Below are 14,978 nucleotides of genomic sequence, written 5' to 3' on the forward strand. Positions count from 1 at the left end.
AAGATGTGTAGGTTAAATGGCTTAGTCATGGGAAATTGTGTGGGGTTACAGGGATAGTGCGGGAGAGAGGGCCTGTGTAAGATACTCTGTCACAGAGTTGGTACAGACTCAATGGGCCAAAGATCTCCTTCTCTTCAGTAGGGGTTCTATGATTGTATGATTTACTAATTGAATTCAAGTTCCACCAGGGATTTGAACTCATGTCCCAAGGGTTCATGGCTGGGCCTCTGGGCCACACATACAGTGATGTTACAATTACATGCCCCAATGTGCATGGTGTGGAGTTTCTATCTCAGGCCATGGCTGCTTCCTGACCATTCGCTGGTCTCTGAGTGAGAGACAAGCTCCATGTTCTTGGTTGCAAGTCGAGAATTGCGGGTAAACCTTTTACACCTGAAGACCTTAATGGACCTGGGTTACCCTGAAAGTGACCCATTGCTCGTGAACGCTCAATTATATAGCTCCGCGTGGAGTCAAACATTAGTCCTGGTAACATATTCCTGATGCTTGTGAGAGGGACCAATGGTTCGGACCAATTCTCACTGAAAGTGAACGTTTTTGTAAATTATGTTTTCTTGGTGTGATTTTCTGAATTAACCCATAAGGACTGGAGAAAATATTCCCAGTGTACCTGTTTCCTCATTAGTTGGGGATTTTGTTTACCTCCCTGGTTTTTCCCAGGAGATGACATGGCTCTGGTGGGGTAGAGGTGCGTGTGGGTTAGTCATGATGGAGCAGTGGTCTTCTGCTTGCCTTGCTTCCCACACGGAACAGACAAGATTTCCGGAGATGATCCCTTTCCTCTGGTGTGCGTCGGGTTGTTCGATGTAGAGATTACCTGTCCTGGATGGATGGACGATGAATATATGGAGGATTCTTGTGAAGAATTCTGAGTCAATGGATGTAGGTTCGTTTTTGGTTGAAATTTCTACGGACACAAGTAATCATTTAACCACAGAATTCCTACAGTGCAGAAGAGGCCATTCAGCCCATTGAGTCTGCACTGACTCTCTTGCTCAAGTCCTCTTCCCCACCCTATTCCTGCCATCCCACTCATTTACCATGGCTAATCCATCTAACCTTGGGACGCTAAGAGGCAATTTATCAGGGCCAATAACCTAACCAGCACATCTTTTGGATTATGGGAGGAAACTGGAGCGTCCAGAGGAAACCCACACTGACACGGGGAGAACGTGCAAACTCCACGCAGTCAGTGACCCACGCCTAAAAGATCAGAAGTGATAAACATAGAACATAGAACATTACAGCACAGTACAGGCCCTTCGGCCCTCGATGTTGCGCCGACCAGTGGAACCAATCTAATGACCCTCTAACCTAAACTATTCCAATGTTATCCATATGCCTATCCACTCACCATTTGAACGCCCTTAAAGTTGGCGAGTCCACAACTGCTGCAGGCAGGGCATTCCACGCCCTTACTACCCTCTGAGTAAAGAACCTACCTCTGACATCCGTCCTATAATTACCACCCCTCAATTTAAAGCTATGTCCCCTCATGTTAGCCATCACCGTCCGAGGAAAAAGGCTCTCACTGTCCACCCTATCTAACCGTCTGATCATCTTGTAAGTATTGAACATCTTAAAGGTGATTAATACTCTGCGATCTATGTATTTCCTGTGAAGACTGGGTTGGAATCCAGGTAGATTATTCAAAGGGATTTACCCACGCAGTCTCAGTGGTGAAAAATTCAATCTCTGATAGCTCAAAGCTCAGTCAGTTCCACACTCTCAGCTTTAACTGTGTAGTAAATCAGAGCAGAAATATTAAGTCACAGTATTATCGTTAGTAACTATTGACATTATGGGCACACGTATAGAACATAGAACACTACAGCACAAACAGGCCCTTCGGCCCACAAGTTGCGCCGATCATATCCATACGTACCAAGCCATAGAACTCCCAATCCCATTAAATCCCATACACTCATCCAGAAGTCTTTTAAAAGACCCCAGCGAGTTTGCCTCCACCACCACCGACGGCAGCCGAGTCCACTCACTCACCACCCTCTGAGTGAAAAACTTACCCCTGACATCTCCTCTGTACCTGCTCCCCAGCACTTTAAACCTGTGTCCTCTCGTAGCGACCATTTCAGCCCTGGGAAATAGCCTCCGAGAACCCACCCTATCTATTCCTCTCAACATTTTATAAACCTCTATCAGGTCGCCTCTCAACCTTCATCTCTCCAGGGAGAAGAGACCGAGCTCCCTCAACCTATCCTCATAAGGCATGCCTCCCAATCCAGTTGAGAGTTTTTAGATGAAGTTTAGAGTTTATTTATTAGTGTTACAAGTGGGCATACATTAACACTGCAATGAAGTTACTGTGAAAATCCCCTAGTCGCCACACTCCAGCACCTGTTCGGGTACAGTGGGGGAGAATTCAGCATGGCCAATGCTCCTAACCAGCATGTCTTTCAGGCTGTGGGGGAGCACCCGGAGGAAACCCACGCAGACATGGGGAGAACATGCAAACTCTAGACAGTCAGCCAAGGCTGGAATCGAATCGAAGGGTTCCTGGCGCTGTGGGGCAGCAGTGCTAATAGGTGGGGTGAGGTTAAAGGGAGGGCTGAGGTGCGTTGGTCATGACATGTCGCATGGTTTTTTTCTACATTGATAGGTTGAGGGAGCTGGGTCTCTTCTCCCTGGAGAGATGAAGGTTGAGAGGCGACCTGATAGAGGTTGATAAAATGTTGAGAGGAATAGATAGGGTGGATTCTCGGAGGCTATTTCCCAGGGCTGAAATGGTCGCTACGAGAGGACACAGGTTTAAGGTGCTGGGGAGCAGGTACAGAGGAGATGTCAGGGGTAAGTTTTTCACTCAGAGGGTGGTGAGTGAGTGGAATCGGCTGCCGTCGGTGGTGGTGGAGGCGAACTCGCTGGGGTCTTTTAAGAGTCTTCTGGATGAGTACATGGGATTTAATGGGATTGGGAGTTCTATGGCCTGGTAGGTAGGGATATGATCAGTGCAACTTGTGGGCCGAAGGGCCTGTTTGTGCTGTAGTGTTCTATGTTCTGCGATCGGATTCAGTAGGGTGGTAAGCAGCTGTGTTGCCGTTAGTTCCTGCCGGCTGCTTTTTGGCTACACGCAAACCTGGCCCCGCTGAGGAAAGCTGCAAGTTGAGGCAAGTCTGAAGGAGAAGGGAGACAGTCTCTGTTTCCTGGTGTAGGATTGCACTGACTAACGGGACGTGCTCTGGGTAACCGCACTGGTGTCAGAATCATGAGCGGATGCACGAGTTGGGAAGGAGAAAAAGCCCAGAATGTCAATACAGGTTGTACGAATCCAAGCCGGGAAGGGATAGGGGCTGCAGAATTTTAAAATAAAAGTGGCAGAGCCTGAACGGGTTAATGAGATTTTTCTTCTGCAAAAACTTTATTCAATAATTTTGGCGACAGGAACTTAACACTTCACACAATCAGTATGTAAATTCTAGGAAGTAACTTTGACACAGCGAAGAAAAGTAAATGTATTCCCACTGCACTACCTGTGATAGTAAATGTTAGCTGGCCTGCTGTATCTAATTTCATATCACATCTCTCCATGAAAAATAGTTTGCTATTTTGGAAACCCTGGCAGCCATGCTGAGACACTGAGGACCCAGAGCTCATTTATCTTGTGTCATAACTGAAGCCAAAGCTAACGCTATTTTCTACAGTAGCTGAAGAATAGCAGGAGAGTAAAAATAAACCACGCGGAAGGTGCACAATGATGAGGACTTTTGCAGAGTGTCTGCTGTATCGGAGACTTAAAACCCAGCTCTCCTCTCTGGCTGTGTAATTAGAGGCAGATAGATCAATTCTGTCCCAGCACCTGTCACAGGAAGATTCTCCCTGTACAGGTACTAGAAAGATTAAAATAAGATGATGCCTTTGAGTGAAACAATCTTTCTAAAACTTGGCAACGTTGTGGGGGAAGGTTTCGCAGTCTCTCTGCTCCATGGCAGCTACATCTTTTTTAAGTGGATGTCAACGGCAAACAGGAGCAGAGTTTTTCCCTTTTACCTTTCACTGGGCATTTCAGGAATGTAAAACATTCCTCATCTTCACCTTAAACCCGGAGTGACGCCACAGTGCGGGTTCAATGGCTGAGGTTATCAGGGTGGCACCGTGGTTAGCACTGCTGCCCCACGCCGCCAGGGACCCGGGTTCAGTCCCAGCCTCGGGTCACTGTCTGTGCGGAGTTTGCACATCCTTCCCGTGTCTGCGTGGGTTTCCTCCAAGTGCTCCGGTTTCCTCCGGGTGAACATAAGAAATAGGAGCAGGAGTCGGCCATCTAGCCCTTCGAGCCTGCCCCGCCATTCAATAAGATCATGGCTGATCTGAAGTGGATCAGTTCCACTTTCCCGCTTTCTCCCCTTAATTCCCCTTGTCTATCAGAAACCTATCTACCCGTGACTTAAATATATTCAGCGAGGCAGCCTCCACCACTTCAACGGGCAGAGAATTCCAGAGATTCACCACCCTTTGAGTGAAGAAGTTCCTCCTCAACTCCGATCTAAACTGCCCCCTCCTTATCTTGAGGCTGTGCCCCCTAGTCCTGCTATCCTTTCTAAATGGGAAGAATCTCTCTACCTCTACCCTATCCATCCCCTTCATTATCTTATACGTCTCTATAAGACCCCACCTCATCCTTCTGAACTCCAAGAGTACCATGAGTAAGGTGCTCCAGTTTCCTCCAAGGATGTGCGGGTTAGGTTGATTGGCCATGCTAAACTGACCCTTAGTTTCAGGGGATTACAAGGTAAATATGTAGGGTTATAGGCCTGGGGTAGGCTTGTGGCTGGTGCAGATTGGATGGGCCAAATAGCCTCCTTCTACACTGAAGGGATTGTATGATTCCAAACTCAATGTTTCCTGTATCAGGAGTTTAATCACCTGTTGATTAAGATGTTTATTTATTAGTGACACAAGAAGGCTTACATTAACACTGCAATGAAGTTATTGTGAAGGTCCCCTAGTTGCCACACTCCTGTTTGGGTACACTGAGGAGAACTTAGCACGGCCAATGCACCCTAACCAGCACGCCTTTTTCAGACTGCGGGAGGAAACCGGAACATCTGGAGGAAACCCATCCAGACACAAGGAGAATGTGGAGACTCTGTGTCCCAATGACCCAAACCGGGAATCGAACCCGGGCCCCTGGCGCTGCGAGGCAGGAGTGCCACCGTGCCGCCCCAAAAACAATCCTAAACAACATGATCATCCTGATTCTGAATGTGTCCACTGACACTCAGCAAGGTTGCTGCTAATTCTCCAGATCCGGGGCGGTGGGGAATAGAAGTGTGAAAGTTTGGGCTGTTCGCATTCTAATTGTATCTGAGCGTGTGGAGTCCCCCAGGTTCATAACAACCTTGTCCCCCCCTCTCAGCCCTGACTGCTGACACTCTCCGGGGGAGAGTTTATGGGGGAAGATTGTTCTTGATTGTACTGTCACCATCTAACATGGCAGCTCACTGCAGTCACCTCGCCGTTTGCAATCTAGTGTTATTTCTGACCTTGAGATGAGCTTCTGGCCAAATAAGTTGCATTTATATAGTATTTTTAAGATGGTAAAATGATGGTAAGATGCCCAAAGCTGCCTCACTGAAGAGTAAACATAGCGAGGGGGATTGAATATAAAAGTAGGGAGGTCTTGCTGCAGCTGTATAGGGCATTGGTGAGGCCGCAGCTGGAGTACTGTGTGCAGTTTTGGGCACCGCACCTGCGCAAAGATATTTTGGCCTTGGAGGGAGTGCAGAGGAGGTTTACTAGGCTGATACCGGAGTTGAGGGGGTTGAGCTACGAGGAGAGGCTGAATAAACTAGGCTTGTACTCGTTAGAGTTTAGAAGAATGAGGGGAGATCTCATTGAGACATATAAGATGATGAATGGGATGGATAGGATAGAGGTGGAGAGACTCTTCCTGCTCAGAAAGGACACTAGGACTAGGGGGCACAGCCTCAAGATAAAGGGGAGGCAGTTTAGAACGGAGTTGAGGAGTAACTTCTTCACTCAAAGGGTGGTGAATCTCTGGAATTCTCTGCCCGTTGAAGTGGTGGAGGCTGCCTTGCTAAATATTTTTAAGAAGCGGGTTGATGGGCTCTTGATAAGAGAGGGGATTAAGGGTTATGGGGAGAGGGCGGGAAAGTGGAACTGAGCCACGACAGATCAGCCATGATCTTATTGAATGGCGGGGCAGGCTCGAAGGGCTAGATGGCCTACTCCTGCTCCTATTTCTTATGTTCTTATGTAAACATACTTAGAAAGACGGAGATTAAGGGGGGATCTGATAGAGGTGTATAAAATAATGAAGGGTATAGATAGAGTAAACAGTGGCAGGCTTTTTCCTAGATTGGAGACAAATATCACGAGGGGTCAGGAGCTAAGGGCAAGGGGGGAGAAGTATAATTTGGATACTAGAGGGAGGTTTTTCACACAGGGTTGTGGGGGTATGGAATGCACTACCAAGTAAGGTGGTGGAGGCAGGCACGCTGGACTTGTTTAAGGTTTACTTAGATAGGCACATGAGTGAAACAGGGATGGAGGGTTATAGGTAACGGTTTTAAAAAGGGTCAGAGCCTCGGGACGATACTGGAAATCTAATGCTACGTGTGTTAATGTTTTGTCTCTTTTAATCCGCAGGTATGTTGATCCACCTTGTTGTCTAACGAGGGACATGCACATGGTGGGTCATGCGTGGGCTGCTGTTGGATGTTTCGAGAGTGGCCTAGTACTTCGCGTCGTTGTGTGTGCTTAAAACTGGACCAGCAGATGGGCACCACGACAGCTCAGTGACTATCACTGATTGCTGTGCAGACACATGGATTTGGGCCGGTGTCTGTGGGAGTTTGCGCATTCTCCCCGTGTCTGCGTGGGTTTCCTCCGGGCGCTCCGGCTTCCCCCCACACCCCAAAGATGTGCTCTTAGGCTGATTGGTGTAACAAATAGACCCTACACTATTCTCCCCTTAATCTGGTTTCCAATGGGGGGTACCATTCGCATACACACAGGTCAAGGTAGGTATAGGGAAATGCTTTGTTAAGATGGCGGCGCGGGCTTGTTGGGCCGAAGGGCCTGTTTCCCGAGCTGGGTTGTTCTTTGTTCTTTGTTCCTTATGTGGATTGCCCCATCTGTGCTGTTGATTCTTTCTGTCTGCACATCTTTAGTCAGCTGTATGCCAAGCCCATTTTCCCAGGTAACAGTTGGCTCTGGGAATGAGCTTTGACACGAGCCACACAAGGCAAGAAAGAGACAGGTGAGCGAAAATTTGGATAAAGAGTCAGTTTCAAAAAGGAGATTTCATCAAGACCTGTGTCTGCTTCCGTCTCCATAATATCCCCAATTTCACCTCACCTCTGCTGCTGAAACTCTCATGCGTGCCTCTTTTATCTCTCAAGTTGACAATTCCAATGCTCCCCTTCCAAAAACTTGTAGCAGCTCGATGGCACAGTGGTTGCATTGCAGCCTCACAGCGCCAGAGACTCGGTTTTGAATCCAGCCTTGTCTGTATGGAGTCTGCATGTTCTCCCCATGTCTGCATGGGTTTCCTCTGGGTGTTCTGTTTAGATCCCACATTCCAAAGATGTGTAGGCTAGATGGATCGGCCATGCTAAATTGCCCATTAGTGTCCAAAGATGTGTAGATTAGTAGGGTAGATGCGTGGAGTTCAGGGATAGGGCCTGGATAGGTTGCACTGTTGGACACTTGGTACAGACCTGATGGACCTCTCCTGCACTGAGTGGATTCATCTAAGGCTTTGCAGCTAGTATCATAACTCCCGCCAAATCTCATTCACACAACACCCATTTGAAAGGCTGGGGGTCTTGAGGCTGTTTTCATTAGAGAGAAGAAGGCTACGAGGTGACCTAATTGAGGCATACAAGATGATCAGAGGGTTAGATAGGGTGGATAGTGAGAACCTTTTTCCTCAGATGGTGATGGCTAACACGAGAGCTTTAAATTGAGGGGTGGTAATTATAGGACGGATGTCAGAGGTAGGTTCTTTACTCAGAGGGCGTGGAATGCCCTGCCTGCAGCAGTTGTGGACTCGCCAACTTTAAGGGCATTCAAAAGATGAGTGGATAGGCATATGGATAAGATTGGAATAGTTTAGGTTCGAGGGTCATTAGATTGGTTCCACTGGTCGGCGCGACATCGAGGGCCGAAGGGCCTGTACTGCGCTAGAATGTTCTATGTTCGTTATTCTCACTGGTCTACACTGGCTCCTAGTTCAGCAACATTTCATCCTTACACTCAGATTCTTCCATCGCCTCACCCCTCCCCAGCTCTGTAATGTCCTCCAGCTCAACGACCCCCACAGATCTCTGCACTGCCCCAATTCTGCGTACCCCGAATTGTTATTGTGCCACCATTGGTGGCTGTGTTTTTAGTGACTGAGTCTGGGGCGAACTCCCTCCTTGAACACTCCACCTCTCTAACCTCCTTAAAGACTCTCCTTGAAATTAACTCCTTAACCAAGTTTTCGGTCACCTACAGCGATATTGCCTTGTGTGGCTCATGCCAATATTCGCTTGGCGCCTTTGGGCACTTTAGTTTTTATCTTCGTTGATGGGACGTGGGCTGGGCCAACACTTAGTACCCAACCCTGAAAGCATTTAAGAGTCAACCGCATTGTTGTGGATCTGGAGTCACATGTAGGCCAGACCAGGTGAGGACAGCAGATTTCCTTCCCTAAAGGACATTAGTGAACCAGATGGGTCTTTACACCATGGTTTCATGGTCATCGTTAGGCTTTTAATTCCAGACTTTTACTGAATTCAAATTCCACCATGGTGGGATTGGAACCCGGGTCTCCAGAGGATTACCCTGAGTACTTGAATTAGTAGCTGTGCTCTTCGGCTGATTGGTGGAACAAATTGTCCCTAAATTAGTCTCCCCTCAATCTGGTTTCCAATGTGGAGTGCCATAAGCGTAGACAAGGGTCATGGGTGGAAGAGGGGACTCACAATATTAAAATGGCGGCACGGGCTCGTTGGGCCGAAGGGCCTGTTTCCCGTGCTGTGTTGTTCTTTGTTCTTAGTCCAGCAACAGTAGCACTAAACCACCGCCGACAATGGTGCCTTAAAGGTGCTATATGAATGCAACTTTTTGTTTTAAAGAGCGTCTTTTAAACCCGAGAGGCTGCTATTTGGCTGCCAAATCTCGCTCACCGGAGATCAGAGGCTGAGAATCCAAACACTCTTGACAGCAAACGGCCTCTTTAAGACCCCTAATCTTCAAATATTCCTTCTCCAGGGAGCAGAGGGCAGATAGACTGGAGGCCACTAGCAGCAGTCCCAGAAACAATCTTGCTGTGAGCTGGGTTTAATGAGAGAGGGAGTCGCTTCGGGACAAAGCAATCAATCTCTAATGTGAAACGAAGATCTTACCTGCTGTGCGTCTAGACCTAGATACAATCTCTTATTAACTTTTAACTCTTGTGCACGGCTGAAACTATAGCTAAGTACAGGAATGGGCCCAGAATTCCTCCAGTATTGGGTTCAGCCTAGACAGTTCCACAGCCAAGCGTCCAGAGAACCACTGGGGAAATTTCTACTCCTTGCGTTTTGTCTCTGAGGGGCAGATCCTGAACCCCGTAGCGCTGTTGTTAAATAGAGTTAGTGCCTTGGTTTGTGCTCCTGATTTCCACTCCTGTTGCAGGCAGGGCAAGGACAAGCAGAAGAGATACTGGAAACACGGACTGGCCCGAGGAAGGGAACGGGTCAGTTAGAATGAGAGAGAGAGAGAGGAGGTTTATTTCTTCAGAGTCAGGTCACCATTGCCGAGTTATCCTGGAGTCGGAGACACTCACAGCACGGGAGACAGGCTATTCGGCCTGTCAGAGCTGTGCCAGCTCTCTGGAAAAAGCAATCCAATTAATCGCACCACTCTTCCCACATTTCTTTATAAATGAAAAGACAGAAAGACTTGCATTCATGTAGCGCCTTTTTGCTACAACTGGACTTCTCGCTGTGTCTGACAGCCAATGGGGTACTTTTAGAAGCTTAATCATGGCGGCACAGTGGTTAGCACTGCTGCGTCTCAGCGTCACGGGTTCAATTCTGGAATCGGGTCACTGTCTGTGTGGAGTTTGCACATTGTCCTCGTGTCTGCGTGGGTTTCCTCCGATGCTCTTCAACAGTCCAAAGATGTGTGAGTTAGGTTGATTGGCCATGCTAAAATTGATCCTAGTATCAGGGGGATTAGCAGGGTGAAGATGTGGGGTTACAGGGCCCTAAGTGGGATTGTGTTTGGTGCAGACTGGATGAGCCTAAAGGCCTCATTCTGCACTGTTGGGATTCTATGATAGTCTTAATGTAGGGAACTTAACAATCAATTCATACACAACAAGCTCCCACAAATAGTAATGACTAGACACAAGCAAATCTCAGGGCAGCATGGTGGTTCACTGTGCCAGGGTCCTGGGTTCGATTCCCAGCTCGGGTCACTGTCTGTGTGGAGTTTGCATGTTCTCCCCATGTCTGCGTGGGTTTCCTCCGGTGTGGTGTGGCGTAGTGGTATAGTCACTGGACTAGTAATTCAGAAACCCCGGGTAATTCTCTGGAGACGTGGGTTTGAAGCCCACCATGGCAGGTTGAGAAATTTGAATTCAATAAAAATCTGGAATTAAGAATCTACTGATAACCGCGAACCATGACTGATTCTCGTAAAAACCCATCTGGTTCACTAATGTCATTTGGAATATGAAAATTGCCATCCTTACCTGGCCATGTGACTCCTGTGGCTGGCTTCTAAATGCCCTCAGGAATGGGCGATAAATGTTACCCCAACAACACCCACATCCCATGTACGAATTATTAAAGTAAGAAGTCTGACAACACCAGGTTAAAGTCCAACCAATTTATTTGATAGTAAACCCACAAGCTTTTGGGGTTTGCCCCTTCATCAAATGAATGGAGAGTTCTGGCCTCAGACAGAGCATATAACAGCACACACAGTTTACAGATTATATGCTCTGTCTGAGGCTCTCTGCCTGAGAGCTTGTGGGTTTCTTCCCACACCCCAAAGATGTGCTATTAGGCTGATTGGTGTAATAAATTGTCCCTAAATTAGTTTTCCCTCAATGTGGAGTGCCATAAGCGTAGACAAGGGTCATGGGTGGAGGGGGGACTCGTAATGTTAAAATGGCGGCGCGGGCTCGTTGGGCCAAAAGGGCCTGTTTCCTGTACTGTGTTGTTCTTTGTTCTTTGTTCCCTCAACCTATCCTCATAAGGCATGCCACCCAATCCAGGCAACATCCTTGTAAATCTCCTCTGCACCCTCTCAATAGCTTCCACATCCTTCCTGTAACAATGTGTGGGTTGGGTAGCTTGCCCATGTTAAATTGCCCCTTGGTGTCGGTGGGACTCAGGGTACATGCGTGGGTTTGCAGGGATAGAGCTTGGGTGGGATTGTGGTTGGTGCAGACTCGATGGGCCGAATGTCTCCTTCTGCAGAGTAGGGATTCTATGATTCTAAAGAAATGTGGAAGGCATGTAAATAACTTCGTCCATGATGAAGGATGGAGGGCTCAAGCTGCCATACTGAGGACAAGCTACTGGGCTAGGATAAGACTGAGTGCGGATGGAGGAGATATTTGAGCTAATTGGGACAACCTTTTTATCTGATAGGATTTGGGATGCACTGCCTGAGGGGATGGTGGATACAGATCCAATCATAGTGAATTGGGTAAATGCTTGAAGTAGAAAAATATAGTGAAATTACAGGAGACAGAGACTAACCTGAGAGGCAGCCATGATTTGATGGGCAGAACGGCCTCTGGTTCCGTTGCTCTATGATTCAAGCAAGGGGGAGCTTGAGGAATTTCGATTTGGGGGTGAAATCACTGGGCGTAAAGAGTTGTTGACTGAGGAAGAATCTCAGAAGGTCTTCCAAGGTGGGGCCAAGTGTGTGGTTTGGTGAGTTGGAAAGGGCTGAGGTTCCAGGCTGGGGATGGAGCACCGGAAGTGGATGAGGGAAGGCTCAGATGGAATTGCGCTATGGCGGTTTGATGCGTCGGATGGCAGGCACCCTCTGTGACGTAGCAAACATTGCGGAGATCAACAGTGGGGATTGTGAATGATGAGGAACGGGAGGGGTTGGTGTTTAGTGTGGAAGAGGAATCCGGGGAAGATTCTGAGGTTAATGCCCCTGGTACGGGAAAGTAGGTCACTAAAAACAGAAGATGAACCAGTTGGGAAGATACATAGGGACCGACTTTCTGTTCTCACATGGAATATTTGTCCTGTCCTCATTGTGGAGTGCTTAAATATCATCGCTACTGGCAGTAGATTATTGGCTGCTGTGTTAGTGGTGACCGTGCTCCCTCTCACCGAGTGGGCTTCCTTGTGGAGGAAAGCCGAGAATAAGCAAACTCTCCTTTATTGTACTTCTTCAGAAATACATCCAAATTGGCATGGTGGCTCAGTGGTTAGCACTGCTGCCTTGCAATGCCAGGGACCCAGGTTCAATTCTGGCATTGGGTCGCTGCCTGTGTGGAGTTTACACACTCTCCCCGTGTCATAGAACATAGAACACTACAGCACAAACAGGCCCTTCGGCCCACAAGTTCCGCCAATCATATCCATACCTACCAAGCCATAGAACTATCTGTAACTCCCAATCCCATTAAATCCCATGTACTCATCCAGAAGTCTTTTAAAAGACCCCAGCGAGTTTGCCTCCACCACCACCGATGGCAGCCGATTCCACTCACTCACCACCCTCTGAGTGAAAAACTTACCCCTGACATCTCCTCTGTACCTGCTCCCCAGCACCTTAAACCTGTGTCCTCTCGTAGCGACCATTTCAGCCCTGGGAAATAGCCTCTGAGAATCCACCCTACCTATACCTCTCAACATCTTATAAACCTCTAAAAGGTCGCCTCTCAACCTTCGTCTCTCCAGGGAGAAGAGTCCCAGCTCCCTCAACCTATCCTCATAAGGCATGCCTCCCAATCCAGGCAACATCCTTGTAAATCTCCTCTGCACCCTCTCAATAGCTTCCACATCCTTCCTGTAGTGAGGCGACCAGAACTGCGCACAGTACTCCAAGTGTCCGTGTGGGTTTTCTCCCACACTTCAGAGATGTTCAGGTTAGGTGGATTGGCCATGTCAAATTGCCCTTTAGTGTCAGGGGGTTTAACAGGGTAAATACGTGGGGTTATGGGGATAGATGGGTGGGATTGTTGGCAGTTCAGCCTCGATATGCCGAATGACCTCTTTCTGCACTGTAGGGATCCTATGAGAAAATGGAGGTGGCCTGGGCTGTGCTAAATCATTTCAAACCTGTGGCAAAGATGTAGCCGCTTTAAATACAGTTGGAGCATTCAGGGGCTCCAGAAATGCACCATAACCCACCCTTTCTGAATAATGTCACCTAGGACAGTCACACAGCAATGTAAGAGAACTTGAGAAATGTTCTTTAAGTCGGGAGTAACTTGCGTGCCGAGATCAGGAAGGTCAACCCAACTAGGTTAAGCATTATTAAAGAGGTAAAGAATAGTGCACAAAGCATTAAAATAAACTTTCTTCTGTTGCCATTTTTGAAGTCACTTCTTTCTGGGAGGCAAGAGAGAGCAAACCCTGGGGAAGAGATGAAAGTCGTCTTTTATTATCATCACACAAGTGACCAAATGAAGCATTGCAAAGTGATTATTCATGTGTTGTGTGATTTTAAACAAACGCTGGCCACTTTGCCCCACTTTCACTCCTGTGTCCTTTGCTTTTAATAGTTCCTTTTGTTCTTTTCTTCCAAACTCTTCAGGAACCAGCGGAAGCGCTCAGCGAGTCCAGTAGCCTCAGCGCAGAGAGGAACACAGTCAGTTCCTGGGTATAATATTAACCCCAAAAAATGTATGGGTTTGGGACGGGTGGGAAGTTCAAATGTTAAAGTTTCCCGATCACAGCAACTTGTCCACTTCCAGTTCCTGTCCACTTCTAGCAACTAACCCACTCTCCGGAGACTGGCCAAACAGTGAAACATTTTACAGAGGCTGTGGGTGGGATTTTCCAGCTGCACTTGCCCCAAAACTGAAAAATCCCACCCGAGGTTAATGGACATTTGCATGGTCTACATCCCTGCCCATGACTATTCCAGTAGCAGGCGGGATAGAACATAGAACAGTACAGCACGGTACAGGCCCTTCGGCCCTCAATGTTGTGCCGAGCTATGTCCAATCCCAAGATCAGGCTATCCCACTCCCTATCATTCTGGAGTGTTCCATGTGCCTATCTAATAACCGCTTGAAAGTTCCTCAAGTGTCCGACTCCACTATCACAGCAGGCAGTACATTCCACACCCCAACCACTCTCTGAGTAAAGAATCTACCTCGGACATCCCTCCTATATCTCCCACCATGAACCTTATAGTTATGCCCCCTAGTAACAGCTACACCCACCCGAGGAAATAGTCTCTGCACATCCACTCTATCAATCCCTCTCATCATCTTATAAACTGCTATTAAGTTGCCTCTCATCCCTTCTCCGCTCCAAAGAGAAAAGCCCCAGCTTCCTCAACCTTTCCTCATGAGACCTACCCTCCAAACCAGGCAGCATCCTGGTAAATCTCCTCTGCACTCTCTCCAATGCTCCCACATCCTTCTTATAGTGAGGTGACCAGAACTGAACACAATATTCCAAATGTGGTCTCACCAACGTCTGGTATAGTTGCAGCATGGAAAAGCTTCCCCCTTTGCAACCAAGAGAAAGCGAAAGGTATTATTGCTAGACCATTATTCCAGAAAATCAGCTAATGTTCTCGGGACCTGGGTTCGAATCCCACCACAGCAGATGGTGGAATTTGAGTTCGATAAAAAATATCTGGAATTAAGAATCTACTGATGACCATAAAACCATTGATGATTGTCACAAAACCCCATCTGGTTCACCGACGCCCTTTAGGGAAGGAAATCTGCCTTCCTTACCTGCTCTGGCCTACATGTGACTCCAGGGCAATGTGGTTGGCTCTCAACTGCCCTC

At 47.8% G+C, this 14,978-nt stretch overlaps 1 protein-coding gene across 1 annotated transcript in view; it reads left to right on the forward strand.

Annotated features, from left to right (window-relative positions):
* The window catches only part of LOC145360650 (talin-2-like), a 73,639-nt gene extending 59,843 nt beyond the window's left edge, over positions 1-13,796 (forward strand). Inside the window, exons 6-7 of the mRNA XM_080215998.1 lie at positions 9,661-9,721; positions 13,765-13,796. Of these exons, the coding sequence (XP_080072124.1) occupies positions 9,661-9,721; positions 13,765-13,796 (93 nt within the window). The remainder of the gene's footprint in view (positions 1-9,660; positions 9,722-13,764) is intronic.
* Positions 13,797-14,978: the final 1,182 nt, after the last annotated feature.

This window comes from Carcharhinus amblyrhynchos, chromosome 32, assembly GCF_965287045.1.
Source record: "Carcharhinus amblyrhynchos chromosome 32, sCarAmb.v2.hapA, whole genome shotgun sequence".
NCBI classification, from domain to species: Eukaryota; Metazoa; Chordata; class Chondrichthyes; order Carcharhiniformes; family Carcharhinidae; genus Carcharhinus; species Carcharhinus amblyrhynchos.